Raw genomic sequence first — 13,815 nt, 5'->3', positions numbered from 1 at the left:
CACACAAGATTCCAAGACAAGGACGAAAAAGTGGATCGATCGATCGAGCAGAAGAAATTAAGAATTAGGAAAGATCGATTTCTCACATCAGAGTTCGTCTACTACGGGAGGAACGGAGGCATTTCCGGACATATGGATCCCATTCTCCGCCGTGAGATTCAGAACTCCGCCGGCGCATTTCTCCGCTATGAATTCGAATAGGCCGGCGGCGGATAATTCTTGCATGAATTGCGTGCCGCTACCAATGTCCCTGATGTGGTCAGACTTGTCGTATCCACCGCATCCTCCATGGCCGGATACGGGGGAGGAGATGGCACTAGGAGGAATCTCCATGCAGGAAGCTTTGCAGTGAGCGACAGCGGAGCAGTCGACGCCGTAGATCTGGAAGCGGGCGTCTGGGAAGATCCGGATGAAGACACAGGCGGGAGCACCGGGGCTGGTGGATCGGCGGCGATCGAGCGTGGAGAGGTCGTGCAGCTGGTTGCACGAGAGGGTGCAGTAAGGGTAGGAATCGTTGCATTGGACTCCGTACTGGATCAGGACGGCGCCGCCCTTCAAGTCCTTGGCGATGATGCAGGAGGAGGGAGGAGGAGATGCGGCAGCGGAGGCAGAGAGGAGGAAGAGGAGGAGGAGAAGAGAGCCAAGACCAGAGAGAGCCATTGAGACTTTGAGAGAGAGAGAGAAAGCAGAGAGCAGAGAGAGAGGAATGGGAATGGAACTAGAACTGGAGGTGGGGGTGGGGAGTGTGCTTAAATAGAAGCAAGGGCGGGGGCATTTGGCGGTTATGGAGTTAGTTATCTCATCCGTACTAAAGTTTAGTGAAATTACGGGATGCCACTGATGGGGACTGCAAACTGTAAGCTGGTAAATTACGGAAATGCCACTCGACGTAACCGAATCTTGATTTGAGATCGATGCATGGGAGACCGATAGTTCAATGGATGTTCACTGCTAGAAGGTAGGTACGTGCACAAGTTAAGGATTTTATGAAGCTTAGACATGCAAAAGGGAGCCACCTAGATCACCATTTTAATCAATAGAAGTGGCATTAGGCATAGACATGGACTATGTGATTCTAGATACGCAAAGCTAAATATGTGCAGTAGATATAAGAGGAAAGAAAGAGTAGTGAGTGCCATAGGGCCTTCGTATTGGCATTCCTACTGTTCTCTAACGGCAGGGGTAAGAGCATATATATACAAAGTAAGAGTGTAATATATGAAAAAATAGTAATAAAAGCAGTGAACTATTTTTAAGTTATGCGGGAGAACTTAGTGATATACAACCACAATTTTTACCAAAGATTTAAAAAGAAAAGGTCAGTTACGGTCATCCTTCCGTGTAAGTCCATCAATGGACAAATGAATACTTCAAACAGTTCAAAACGACGAAAGAAAAGAGTTACAAAGCGATGGGAAAGAGAAGGAACCATATATCTGCCATTTTTCTTAATATTGGCTTTGAGTCAATCAAGGGCAACTCTCAAATGAAGTTATCAGCGAGTTCATCTTAAGTCCAGCATGCCTGCTTTCACTCTTCTTTTGCATGTATCCTGTAACTCAAATTAAGGAAGCACTACTACAACTTTCTGGAGATATAGTAAGTTCTGTAAAATAAGGAAATCAATATCAGCAATTCTCCTAATCCAGGTACACCTGTTGACAAACAGATAACATGCAAACTGATGCTTTAAATTATCACTCAACCAGATTTTGGCCTTTGCCTCATTGATGCAAAACAAGTCCCCAGCAATTTTGTAGTTGACCAAGCTCGAACAGAAATTCCACTTAAAACACATACGATGCCAAGCGTGCAATTATACAAACCATTAACATCACATAAATTTAACATGCACGCACCCCATACAGTCCAAAACCGAACCCTATATATACAAAACTACATATGTACAGTTTTGTTTGGAAGGAAAGGCACGCCACCAAACCTACAGTAAGCACGTAAGTTTTCATTCACAGACCACTTGGATAACAAGAATACCTGGCCAAGATGCGTAACCAATGCAGTTGCCAGAAGCAAATAGAACAGACCCACATGAGGGCAGATTTGGTCATCTCATGGAATTGTTTTTTAGTTTTTACAGCCAATTATGAGGCAGAGCATATGCCTTACCCCGCTTAGGCTCACCTAGGCTTCCAGAGTGGCTCCCAGTACTTCCGCTGTTAGCCAAAATTGCCATCAGACTTCCTCCATGCACCCTACCTTCTGGAAGAGAAACCAAGCTAGAATTTGGAGTAACTGCAGGCTGCATGAAGTTCATCACATGAATTCCACTCCTGTCTAAGAGACTATCCCCATCGTTTTCCATTTCTGAGTGCATGTTAGGTGTTCTGTACTCAGTGGTGACAGCTCCCATGGAGTGCCCTCCATGAACACTAAAGTCTTCCACCAGTGCAATATGTGCAGCACAAAGGCCGATCTTACCCCTCGCAAAGCGATCACAAGGAGGGCCACCAGCACCAAGATCTGACCCTAGTTGGCCCCACGAGCAGCGTTTGCCTCCCCCGTGTGCCTTGCAGAAATCGGTGCTTCCTTGAGCACTTTTATCACAGCCATCAAACTTGCATCGTTTGCCCCCACCATGACGGACACAATAATCTGTCCGACCTCTTGCACTCTTAGTACACTCAAGAACAGCACACCTCTTGCCACCTCCATGAGCAACACAAAAATGGGTCCCACCATGGACACTCTTTGAGCAGCCACTTGGATATGAGCAGCGCTTCCCCCCACCATGCCCCTTACAGAAGGGTGAGCTTCCTTCAGCCCCCTTGGTGCATCCATAAAATGTGCATCTCTTGCCTCCACCATGTGCCTTGCACAACATTGTGCTGCCCTGAGCACCTTTTGTACACTCAGGAAATTGGCAGCGCCGACCCCCTCCATGAGATATACATAGACCAGAATGACCTTCTGCACTCTTTGTGCAGTTCTCCTTCTGGCACCTCTTGCCACCACCATGCCTGATGCAAAGACCAGATTTTCCTCTTGCAGCTCGAGTGCAGCCCTCATGGCTACAACGACGACCACCGCCGTGAGCTATGCAGTAATCAGTGCGTCCTTCGGCACTCTTTGTGCATCCAAGGTGCTGGCACCGCCTGCCCCCTCCATGGGCTTTGCAGAAGATGGTGCTGCCCTCGGCTCCCTTCATGCAACCGGCTTTCTGGCACCTCTGTCCACCGCCATGGGCTATGCATAGTCCAGAAGCTCCTCTGGCCCCTTTTCCACATCCATGGAACTGGCATGTTTTTGTGCTAGTGCTGTAATTCTGTTGATGATCAACCACAGGAGTGACTATTGAGCTTTTCTGCTTTTGTGCCATGGTAGGTGAGAGATCTGAAGTTGCAGCCTGACAATAGCTGCCAGAAATCATTTGGTTAGATGAAATTCCAGTGCCTCTCTCAGGGGCATACAAGTATGGCAACACATGACTCCCAGATTTCCAGCGAGAAGATGTTGATCCTTCATCAGCAGTAGGCACTGAACTAACATTTACTGATGCGTCGAAGATATCATGATATAGGACTGAGGCTGGAACAGTATTAGTAATAACAGATTCAGATAGACCTGCTGTTAGGCTTAACTGAAGATCAAACCTAGCTTCACTTTCCAATGCCTTTGATGTTGCAACAAGATGTTTCTTTGGTATCGGGGTGTTCTCATTGCCAAGACTGAGCTGAAAATTCAAACCCAGATCCATTGAGCACTCCTCATCGGTTTCCTTACATGAAGACATGGTACAAGCAGTTGTTGAGCTTTGCTTGCTACTATCAGATGAGTTTGATGGGCGGCCCAGACCCAGCGACAGCGAGGCATTTCCCATACCTTCAGTACCATCTAATTCAACCCACTTCCTTTTTATCCCCTTTGAGATAAAATTATGCGGATTGGAGATGCCTGGATAATCAAGCCTCAAAGTGGTATCTGTGTGATATCCAGCTCCTGATTTAATTGTGCTCCAACTTCGGAAAGGATTTGAAGAAGAATTTACAGCAAATCCAAAACCTCCAAACTTGTTGTCCATGACTACTACTTGAGTTAGAGGTCAGTCAGACTCAACCAAATACTGGCAAAAATGACCAATTAACCTGAATTACCAGACTAACAAAGTTAGCAAAACCAAAGCTGTCAGAGATTCTTGTAGACATTCTTGCAACCTCCGCTAACAAATCCCGAGGTATCACGACGGTCCATCTTGGACAAAACTGAAGTACTATGTACTGAAGATAGCTAAAGCAAGCTAAGATTGATGGTTATCAACCGCGACGTTATTTGTCATAACAATGCTGCCAGGTCCTGCCAATATGGGGAAACATTATATGACTGCTGCAGGATTGAAATGAAACAATCCACAACAGGAAACATTAAGAACCAGAACTATAAGAAGCATCCATGAGATAAGCTGAAAAACTAGAGATCACACACACAGTCACACACAGAAAGAAAGGAGGAGATTTATTTGGGAATAACTAGGGCTATTGAGAAATAAGAACTTTGTAAAACTTCACTTTGGAAACGATGCCAGTTTGAATCTTGTAAAATCAAGCGTCTTGTATGAGCTCTAGGATAACTATCTTAATAAAAACCAATAATACATCCTTGCTACCTCAATGACAATATGTACAATATCAGAAATCACTGTGAAGCAATAAAATAGCTTTGAAATAGAAGTATTCATGAGTTGTCCTATTACATAATGCTCATATACTCATATGCCAAAAAAAGGGCATTCCAATGCAGTAGGCTCTCACCTATGCAAGTTTGGGATGGAAGATGTGTGTAATCTTTACCCTTACATCTAAGAAAGTTATTTTCAAAACTTTACGGATGCAAGGGGGAAGACTTACTGTCCCACTCAATGCACACAGATTTAAATAATGAAATGTCATACAGTAGGATCATATGACAGACAACAACATATTGAGCAATTACATGCACTACAAACAATTAATCTATAGTTACAAGATGAGCCAGTAAATCTAACAGCTACATATATTTACAGAACCAAGACACGAATTCTCAGATAACAAAATCAGGGCAAGCACAATTATTGGAACCTAATAGAAGTAGCAGATATGAAATAAAGCTGGCGAGGTATTTGAAAACAATGAACATTTGTTGATAAACAGAAAGAGTACAAAAATACATGTCCAAACCTAACACATGAAATAGGAAGATTGAATATTTAGTTGATGAGACAATGATATTGGAAAGTTTAAACTGTACTGAAAAAGGTGGTGATAAAAATCAAAAGTGAAGTTCTGACATATAAAAGGAGAGTTGCAAAAATTACCAGAATAAATATCTGTTAAAGCGGGTATCTATTAACAAAGTACCACATAACTATAAAAGACAATAAAACATATAGTGCCTTGAGCAAGTAACGATGAAAGGAAATAAAAAAATTGCTTGTTGTTGCAAAAGTACAGAGAATACGTGTGTGTGTGTGCATGTGGTGGGGGGATGATCTGATATCTGAATTCCTCCATTAATTGTCTCCATAAAGTTTTCACAACCACTTGCTTGTTACAAATTAGAAGAGAAAATGTCCCAGTATGCTATTACTGATTTTGTGAAGCCTAATACTTTCTTAGGCCCTGATTTGGTATTGCTTATGGGTCTAGGTTAGGTTGGGGTTATTGTCATCTCTTGATCTGATGTTGACACCCTCTATCTAATCATCATTTAACAGGATTACCTCTGAGAATTCATCCACGATGCTTGAACGCAGAAAAGTACAGGCAAAGCAAGTGTCTATTCAATTTGTTGCACAAATGAAATCACACAAAATAAGATGTACTACATAATAGGTGACAAAGTATGTGCAACTCACACCATGCAAAAAGATATATTATAGATGGCACCAAAGTTAAAATTACTGAGTAAAATCAATTAAAAAAAGAGTGGCTTAATTTTGATTTTTGACACAACTTCAAAGTGTGTCAACATGTTTCTATCATCATCATCCAAGTCTTTCAACAATATGGAATTGGCTGGAACAGAACTCAATGGTGTGTCACGAGAAAGCTCCAAAAGAAGATGCACTGGTAAATGTGACAATGCTTTCTGAACAAGGGTATGTATACTCGTATATGAGAAGCAAGGCACTGCACATCAATTTAAAAACAAAATGCTATTGACAAACAGAGAGAGAACCCTGATACAATAATTTTATAGATAAAAAACCTAATATGACATGAAATAGGAAGGTTGAGTATCTGGTTAATGTATGACTGATAATAGATATAATGATTGTACTAAAAGAGTTATTATAGGAAAAAAAATACTATAATTTGTGAACAAAAACATGCCACTATAAGTATTTTGAATGTGCCTACTTTAGGGAAGGATAATTATCGTGAACAAGCAATGAACTAGAAGGCACGAGTGTCAAAGAATGATAAAGGAGAACAAAAAGATAGGACATAGACTAAAACTAATTCTACTGCTCTAGCCAAAGCTTATATGTTAGCTCTTAGGTGAAAACTAGAAATGAGCAACAATTAGCAGGTACATGCAAGAACACCCCTGGGCTGAGCCGTGCTAGTCATTGTGCCAATGTGGTGCCCTTTTTATAAATTTTTCCTATTTTCATTAATCATCGTCAAATCAATATCATTTTCTTAACAAACATGATATGACATGTAGAACATATTTTTTAAAACTTTTTCTTATTTTTATTAATTAATATCAATTTACTACTAGTCAAGCTGGATCATCACGAGTGGCTAGTTGAATTAAATCATCTTCACGATCAATTGATCCCTCATAATGCTTAAATAAAAGTATGAAATTATGTAAATCAATCTGATGGCAATGATGATGAAGACGAGACATGCAACCCTGCTATATAACATTCTCAGAGAAATTATTTTTAAAAATGAGGAAAACACATATGTCACCAAGATCAAAACCACCGAGTTAGACTTAGACAATCACAAAGCAGAATTTATCAGAGACGTAAGAAAGAAAATAACCATCTCTAGCTCAACAAAATTATAGTCATATGAGGAAAGAACTTAAATTTGTAGATAATAGGATATTAGGATATTAGGAGAGGTACGCTCATAAGATGATATAAATTTATCATCATTACCATCATATTAATCACATCTATCAGAGTCACAACATCCTTATTATACTAAAATTATAAATACATGTCAGTGGCACATAGGGGCAAGCCACGAGCACGCAGTGTATGTCGAGGGCATGCCGTGCCGATATTAGCACAACATGGCACATGCCATTGGCACGGCCATTGTTGGGTACATATACCATTTGATCAGAGTATGTACATTCGAAATAATTATGATGAATGGTGAGCCTAGAACGCATTCCTCATATTATTTTTAATTTCTAGAAGGGGCTAATGGAACAAGAGTAATCACTAATCGCAGAAAAAGAAAAAACTCCTGCCAGCTAGATATGATCAAAGTGTAGAGAAGCAGCAGTTAGTACTTGGTATAACTCAACTGATGCAGAAACACATCAATGCATACATTCACCCATAAGAAAATATAACATATAACAATAAAGTCAATCCAAGATGAACTCAAAGGAAATAATACTAGCATTTCCCATGCATAACTACTAGATCTGCAACATTCAAATTCTTCTAGGAAAAGCATGAAAACTAAAGTGTTTAACTTTAATATGCAATATCAGGCAGATCCTCAGATAAGCTCTATGAGAATATTTTTTTGCCCAATATAAAAACGGAGAATAAAAAGGATAATACAAATTGACCAGGCTATATTCTTAAAATCTTAAATTATAAGAGCGCTGACAGCGTGCTTATATAGCTGCTGATTAGTATGTATATATATGCGCGGAACCAAAAGAAACCTGAAGGCTCAAGTTCCATAGAATAATCCCTGACTACTAATGCAGGATCAATTCAATATCTATGAAACAATAAAGCGGAGAAAAAAATATAGCAACTTTAAAACCTAGAATTATTATTGTAACATTCTTTCCTTACTCCAAACATCAAAAAGAGGAACAGAATAATAAACCAAACAACCAAATCTTTAAAGATAAATCAGATCAACAGTAGAGAACCAAAATATTTCTATTCCAGAATCCTAATTACTAAATAAAATTAAAATAAATCCCAGTCAAAGTTGTCAACGGAATCCAAAGATTCCAGCTTCCAATCAACGAAGACACTAAGTATTTCTAAAATTTTAGCCTAACAGATGTATAGAAAGTAGACAATCGCATCAGAGCACGAGATCCCTCCGGATTAGAGAGAAGACATTAGAAAAGATCTAAACAGAACAAATTCCAGCAATTAATAGAAGAATCACACAGGCAAAGATAGCAATCAAAAGAGAGCCATTCAAAAGAGATGGAAACCTCTAATCCAGACTTGCAATCGGAGAAACCAAGCTTTCCAAGACCCGAAGGAGACGAGGGCTAATAAGTTCTCTTGGACGAGGAGGACGAGAGAGAGAGAGAGAGACCTCTTTTTTTTTTTTAGAAGAGAGATGGAAACCAGGAGCAAGTAGACGGCAATTTTTTTTCTTCTCTGAATCCGATCCTGTGCAGAAACTAATGTAGGAAATTATATTACATCCGAGTTACTATAGGTGATGCAAATGAGTTTGGCAACTTGGCAATCAAAAGATAAGCATTCCGTAAGAAATCTCTGCACCCGGGGTTGTAGAGGAGAGGTGTATAAGGGAAAAAAAAAAACACCCGGCGCACGTTAGAAGAGCAGCATGGGATGCAGCTGGGAGAAGACGTCATCCGCTGCGTCAGATTCCGGGTGCGGTATAGAACGGATCCGAAATGGCGGGACCCAACTCCGAGTGGGAGCGAGTGAACGTTGGTGACGAGGAACTGCGCCTCTCTCTCTCTTTGCAGTGATCCTCTGCAACCAAGGTCGCAGGAACTCGTTGTCCTTAATAATATAATCTTAATGGGCCAGGCCTGGACTGGGGAAAGTTCTTGTACTCCGTTCTGGGCCTACACTAAGCCGTACATGGCCACACCCCTGGTTGCCAAGTAGCTAGCTAGCAAGCAAGCAAATGTGATTTATGCAAGCAAGTACTTATTGATGTCGAATTAAAAAATAGCATGTGATATTGTACAAATTGGTGGTACATGTATTCATGACATGAAAATTATTGTACATTTATCGAAAGGAAAAGAAAGAAAGAAAAGCAACGACAGTGCTACGAAGAGACTACTTTTTTATTTTTTTACTACAGGAAGTGAAGCGTGACTCTGCCGCAATAGACAAAGGTGTGTTAAGAGGATCGGTTCAATGGAGGTGCCACTACTTATAATGATTCACATATGATATGATGGTCTCGTCGACATATTCGTTTGGCCATCGACAGTTGTATCATTCAACTCGTGATGGAACAATAGTTCCTTTTCCCAGTACGTACGCCAAGTGTATGCCTACCTTATCCATTTCAAGTTTGTTTGAGCTTTAAAAAAAGCCCAGTTCATGACAAGTTAAAGATTATTTTTTATCACACTAAATATTATAATTATTGTATTATAAGTATATATGAAAATAATATTATACTCTTCGTTGAGAGATACCTATTTAGGAATTAGAACCCCGCAGGAGTGCAAGGGTAGGAAGCAAGAGGTGGGGGCACATCTTGAAGGCTGAAGCATGAAAGAAGCGTTCATCAACAGTTGTGAAAGATTAAATGCATCTGAAAGGTGACTAGATTCATTGTCCCATGCACGTACATGGCCATCTACGCCCGAATCCGCAAAGAGACTAGTAGATATGTAGATTAGGAGAAGTGCCCTGAGAAATAGGCAAAGTATAAAGCGTCTAATCAAGAGGAATGAGTAAGGATTAGGCAATGATATGTGGAGCTGTTAGGTAGAAAAGGATCCCAATCCAAACAGTACCACGGGCCCACCTTTGAGGGAGAAACAGGTAAACACTTTGGCAATATTAGGCGGCTTCTCTACTTAAATTTGGCATTAATTATTATATATTCTTTTAATAGATTATGATGTCATAGACTAATTATTAGAGTATATAAAAAGGGTTACATTAACGACGGGAGATGCTATCAAATCATCAACATCCGAAGGTTTACTAGTTACAAAATTCACTAAATATAAACTCTAACTGTAATAAGGGAAATCAAATCCATAAGGAGAGGCCGAGAGGGTGGATTATTAATCTATCTAAAAATGAGCTCCCTCTAGATTCCAAAGCGTCATCAACTATATATACATAGATAGATAGATAGAGAGAGAGAGAGAGAGAGAGAGAGAGAGAGCATACACCCGTAACACCCTTCAAAGACCACCATTTCCCATCAGTCACTAGTCACCACCATCTTCTTTTCTCCCTTGGTTACCACTCCCTACCTTCTCTGTGGCTTCGGGATTATGTTTGGCTCCCAACCAAGTCCACTGTTGCATCTCTCTATAAAGGCTTGTCCCTCGTTTGATCTCAGAAAAGGGGTTGGAATGAGTCAGAGGTACCTATTCTCCTTTTCTTCTTTGTTTTCCTCACCGTGGTGAAATTTGTGGGGGCCTCTGTTTCGATTCTACCGTCTCTTTCCGCCATTGATGTGCTAGATCTGAGCTCTTTTGATGAACAGAGAAGAACCCATATCTTGATACGAAGGAAAAAGAGATTTTGAACCAGGAAAAGGGGGAAAAAGCAGAAAAGCTCAGGCTTTTGTGCTTTAACTTTCTATATCTACGACTGCTAAGGTACCGGAGAAGAAAACCCATCTTTTTTTTTCCTGATGTCGATCTTGGTTTCTAGTTCTCCTGGAGGTTTACCTTCTAAGGTGTTGGGGTTTCTATGTCTTTCTTTTCCGCTTTCTAGCTATAGATGGGTCATGCAGTTTCTACTCTGATTTGGGAAAGTCAGCATTGAAACAAGTTATGTTTATTGTAAGATTTTCTTCTTTAAAATCTGTTTGGTAGTTATTCTGTGTTCTCTGGTACATCTCTAGTTGTGTGGCAGGTATATGATTTATCGCAAATGCAAAGATTTGTTGTCTGTCCAGGTAGGTGATTATTTTATACGTAACAATTGGAAACAGCCAATGTTAGGTGATGAAGATTTTAGCTTCATCTGAGCTGATGCTATATTTTTCTCAATGTTCTTGTCAGAATTTTGGCGCTCATTTTTCATTAGTTCTTTTAGCAACAGAATGTGCTTTCACAATGATGCATTGTGCGATAATGCTTTCATCTCAATCTGGTAAATTTTTTATTTTCTTTTTAATTAGAGGGCTTTTATTAATGGAGATATTATATCTTGGTCTTCTTTGACATTCTTATTCCATATCATTTCTTGTTAGCTTTACTTTTATAATGTTGCATTGCCTTCGGGCAGCTTGGATGTTCAAATGCTATATTTGTCTTTCTGCTGTTTGCCATCAAATTCTTGTTTTTCTAGTTGAAACCTTGTTCTGATAATTTGATTTCTAGATATGTATTTTCCCCTCTTGCCCTTCTTTATCTTCTACTGTTAATCTTTCAGGCTATTATATTCTGCTAGTGGTGCTTCTCATCTTTCTAATGGATAGTGAGGAATGGAAATCTTGTTCTCCTTGCATCAGAGGGGAGCTTCCACAAGATAGATCAATTTCTGAAGACAGTCATGACGAGGATAGAGGCACATTAGTTTCCTTGGATACCATTCTGCCAGATGATCTCTTAGAAAAAATCTTTTCTTTCCTGCCCATTGTGGGCATCATTAGATCAGGATCTGTCTGCAGAAGATGGTATAATGCTGTGCATTCTGGAAATTACAAATGGAGCAACATAATGCCACAAAAGCCATGGTACTTCATGTTCACTTGTAGCGAGGAAGCTGTGGCAGGGTATGTTTACGACCCAAGTCTTCGGAAATGGTACTCTTTCAAATTTCCTTGCATTGAGAAGAGCAATTGGTCTGCCTCTTGTTCATGTGGATTGGTATGTTTGATGGATAGTGAGCAGAGGAATCGGATCTTTGTATGCAACCCTATCACTACACATTGTAAGAGGCTTCAGGATGCTCCTGGTGGAAGATCACCTGATTATAGTGCGCTCGCAATATCTGTGAATAGGAAGTCTCAGAAATACACTGTTGTTGTGGCAAAATGTAAGCAGGTACCTGAAGAATATTATCAGTGGGATATCTCCATCCATATTTATGAGTCTGAGAGTTCATCTTGGGTCACTCCCTTCAACGAAAATTTGGTAGGATGGAGGGGAGGTGATGAGTGTGTCATTTGCAATGGAGTTCTGTACTACCTTGTTTATTCTACTGGTGTTTTGGGAAACAACGAGCCCCGTCATTGTCTAGTCATGTATGATCTCTCCGTCCGACCATCTTGCACTTCTCTTATGAGCACGGCAGTACCGGTGCCATGTTCTCTCACTTGTGGCAGATTGATGAACCTTAGAGATAGGTTAATTATGGTCGGTGGGATCGGGAAACCTGATCGGCCTGGTATTATCAAGGGTATAGGCATTTGGGAGCTTTCTAAGAAGGAATGGCATGAGGTTGCTCGAATGCCTCATAAATTCTTCCAAGGATTTGGAGAGTTTGATGATGTCTTTGCAAGCACTGGCACTAATGATCTGATTTATGTACAGAGCTATGGATCACCAGCTCTGCTAACTTTTGACATGGGCCTGAAGCTTTGGAAGTGGTCGGTGAAAAGCCCCGTGACCAAGAGATTCCCCTTGCAGCTCTTCACTGGTTTCTGTTTCGAGCCAAGGCTGGATATTTGTTCATAGTTTTATTGGTTTTATAAATTTGAACTTGACTATCAAACATCATCTTGATTTTATTTTCCTATTTCCTTATGGATCCATGAAAATGAATTTGTGGAATTACAGAGTATAGAAAATATTCATTTTTAAAATAAAATGCTTGAAAGTTACTACAGTTATGCTCTTAAAACCCGTAGGTCTTGACTCGTTATAATGTGTTTTGGCAGAGTGGATCTGAAGGAAGCAAAAAGTGATACCCAAGAATTCCTGATAAGATGCTTCCTATTATTGTCCTTGTTGTTGGGTTTTGCTGGTTGTGTAGATTTTTGTGGCATTGTTGCGTAAAATGAAAAGTGTAATTAAGACACATTATGTGTTCCTATAAGGATGTCTTCTCCATGCAATGGTGACGAAGTGTAACTCTCTAATGCCAAGTTTTTCAAGTTAGTTGGGGATTGCAATGCAAATTGTACCCATTTTATCTGTTAATGCTATTCCAATCCTATGTTCTTGTCCTCCTATGTGTTAGAAATTTGAGCACATGTCCCATAACTTCCATTCCTTTCAATTCTTCCCGGTTATTTGTTCTTTGCCTATTGCTAATCGATCGCAATGTTCTTACAGCTTAACAATTATAGTTCTAGTGATATACACCTTGTTACTCATCTCAATACTCAGGGGACTAAATTTTCTTTGCATGTCTCAATTGCTTGTGTACATCTTTTCTTCTCACTTGTTTGTTTAGAGTTGAATTGATTATGTTTTTCCTTGTCCTTCTCCACTCTCCTCCATCCATAAGAGAAGCCTTTCTCAAGAACTAGGGAAGAGCAAAAGAAGATGCCCCCTTGACAGGGAATTTGTGCAAGTGTGTCGCTTGAGGAGGAAAGGAAGCAACCCTTACCCCCTTGGAGAAAAGATTACTTCTTGTCATCACTAGAATTCTGTGACTTTGGTGGGGGCTGGCTAATAGTGACAAGCTGCAGCAAAATCTGGGCAATCTTGGATGGAACCAGAACCAAGTTTGTGGGGGCATTCTGCAGAGCTGTCGGTGGCTCAGAACAGGCCACTGCCTGTGGAACCTTGTCCTTCTCT

At 40.3% G+C, this 13,815-nt stretch overlaps 2 protein-coding genes across 8 annotated transcripts; one reads left to right on the top strand and one right to left on the bottom strand.

Annotated features, from left to right (window-relative positions):
• Positions 1-1,670: 1,670 nt before the first annotated feature.
• LOC140777731 (uncharacterized) lies at positions 1,671-8,528 on the bottom strand. Its single transcript, XM_073122056.1, has 2 exons — positions 8,374-8,528; positions 1,671-4,311 (listed from the first exon to the last, which is right to left on the bottom strand). The coding sequence occupies exon 2, from the start codon at positions 4,037-4,039 to the stop codon at positions 2,093-2,095; it is 1,947 nt and encodes a 648-aa protein (XP_072978157.1). The 5' UTR covers positions 4,040-4,311; positions 8,374-8,528; the 3' UTR covers positions 1,671-2,092.
• A 1,729-nt stretch (positions 8,529-10,257) lies between these two features.
• On the top strand, positions 10,258-13,235 carry LOC140776903 (F-box/kelch-repeat protein At3g61590-like). Of its 7 annotated transcripts, XM_073120731.1 has the most exons (4): positions 10,258-10,719; positions 10,968-11,021; positions 11,128-11,218; positions 11,501-13,235. In XM_073120731.1, the coding sequence occupies exons 2-4, from the start codon at positions 10,983-10,985 to the stop codon at positions 12,745-12,747; spliced, it is 1,377 nt and encodes a 458-aa protein (XP_072976832.1). In that variant the 5' UTR covers positions 10,258-10,719; positions 10,968-10,982; the 3' UTR covers positions 12,748-13,235. The 7 variants fall into 7 exon arrangements, with proteins under 7 accessions (XP_072976832.1, XP_072976831.1, XP_072976829.1 ...); XM_073120730.1 differs by having other exon boundaries at positions 10,258-11,021; XM_073120728.1 differs by having other exon boundaries at positions 10,258-10,481; positions 10,605-11,218; positions 11,501-13,234.
• Positions 13,236-13,815: the final 580 nt, after the last annotated feature.

This window comes from Typha angustifolia, chromosome 15 (genome assembly GCF_048772165.1).
Source record: "Typha angustifolia cultivar Huaian chromosome 15, ASM4877216v1, whole genome shotgun sequence".
Taxonomy (NCBI): domain Eukaryota; kingdom Viridiplantae; phylum Streptophyta; class Magnoliopsida; order Poales; family Typhaceae; genus Typha; species Typha angustifolia.
Note: the sequence above shows the minus strand (reverse complement) of the source record. Positions and strands in the feature narration are given on the sequence as shown.

What these genes read in the sequence shown, in the direction of transcription:
- LOC140777731 (XM_073122056.1), bottom strand. Translation starts at nt 4,039, where the DNA reads ATGGACAACAAGTTTGGAGGTTTTGGATTTGCTGTAAATTCTTCTTCA.
- LOC140776903 (XM_073120728.1), top strand. Translation starts at nt 11,071, where the DNA reads ATGAAGATTTTAGCTTCATCTGAGCTGATGCTATATTTTTCTCAATGT. An exon ending in AATGCTTTCATCTCAATCTG is followed by an intron (nt 11,219 to 11,500) that starts GTAAATTTTTTA and finishes TTAATCTTTCAG; the next exon opens with GCTATTATATTCTGCTAGTG.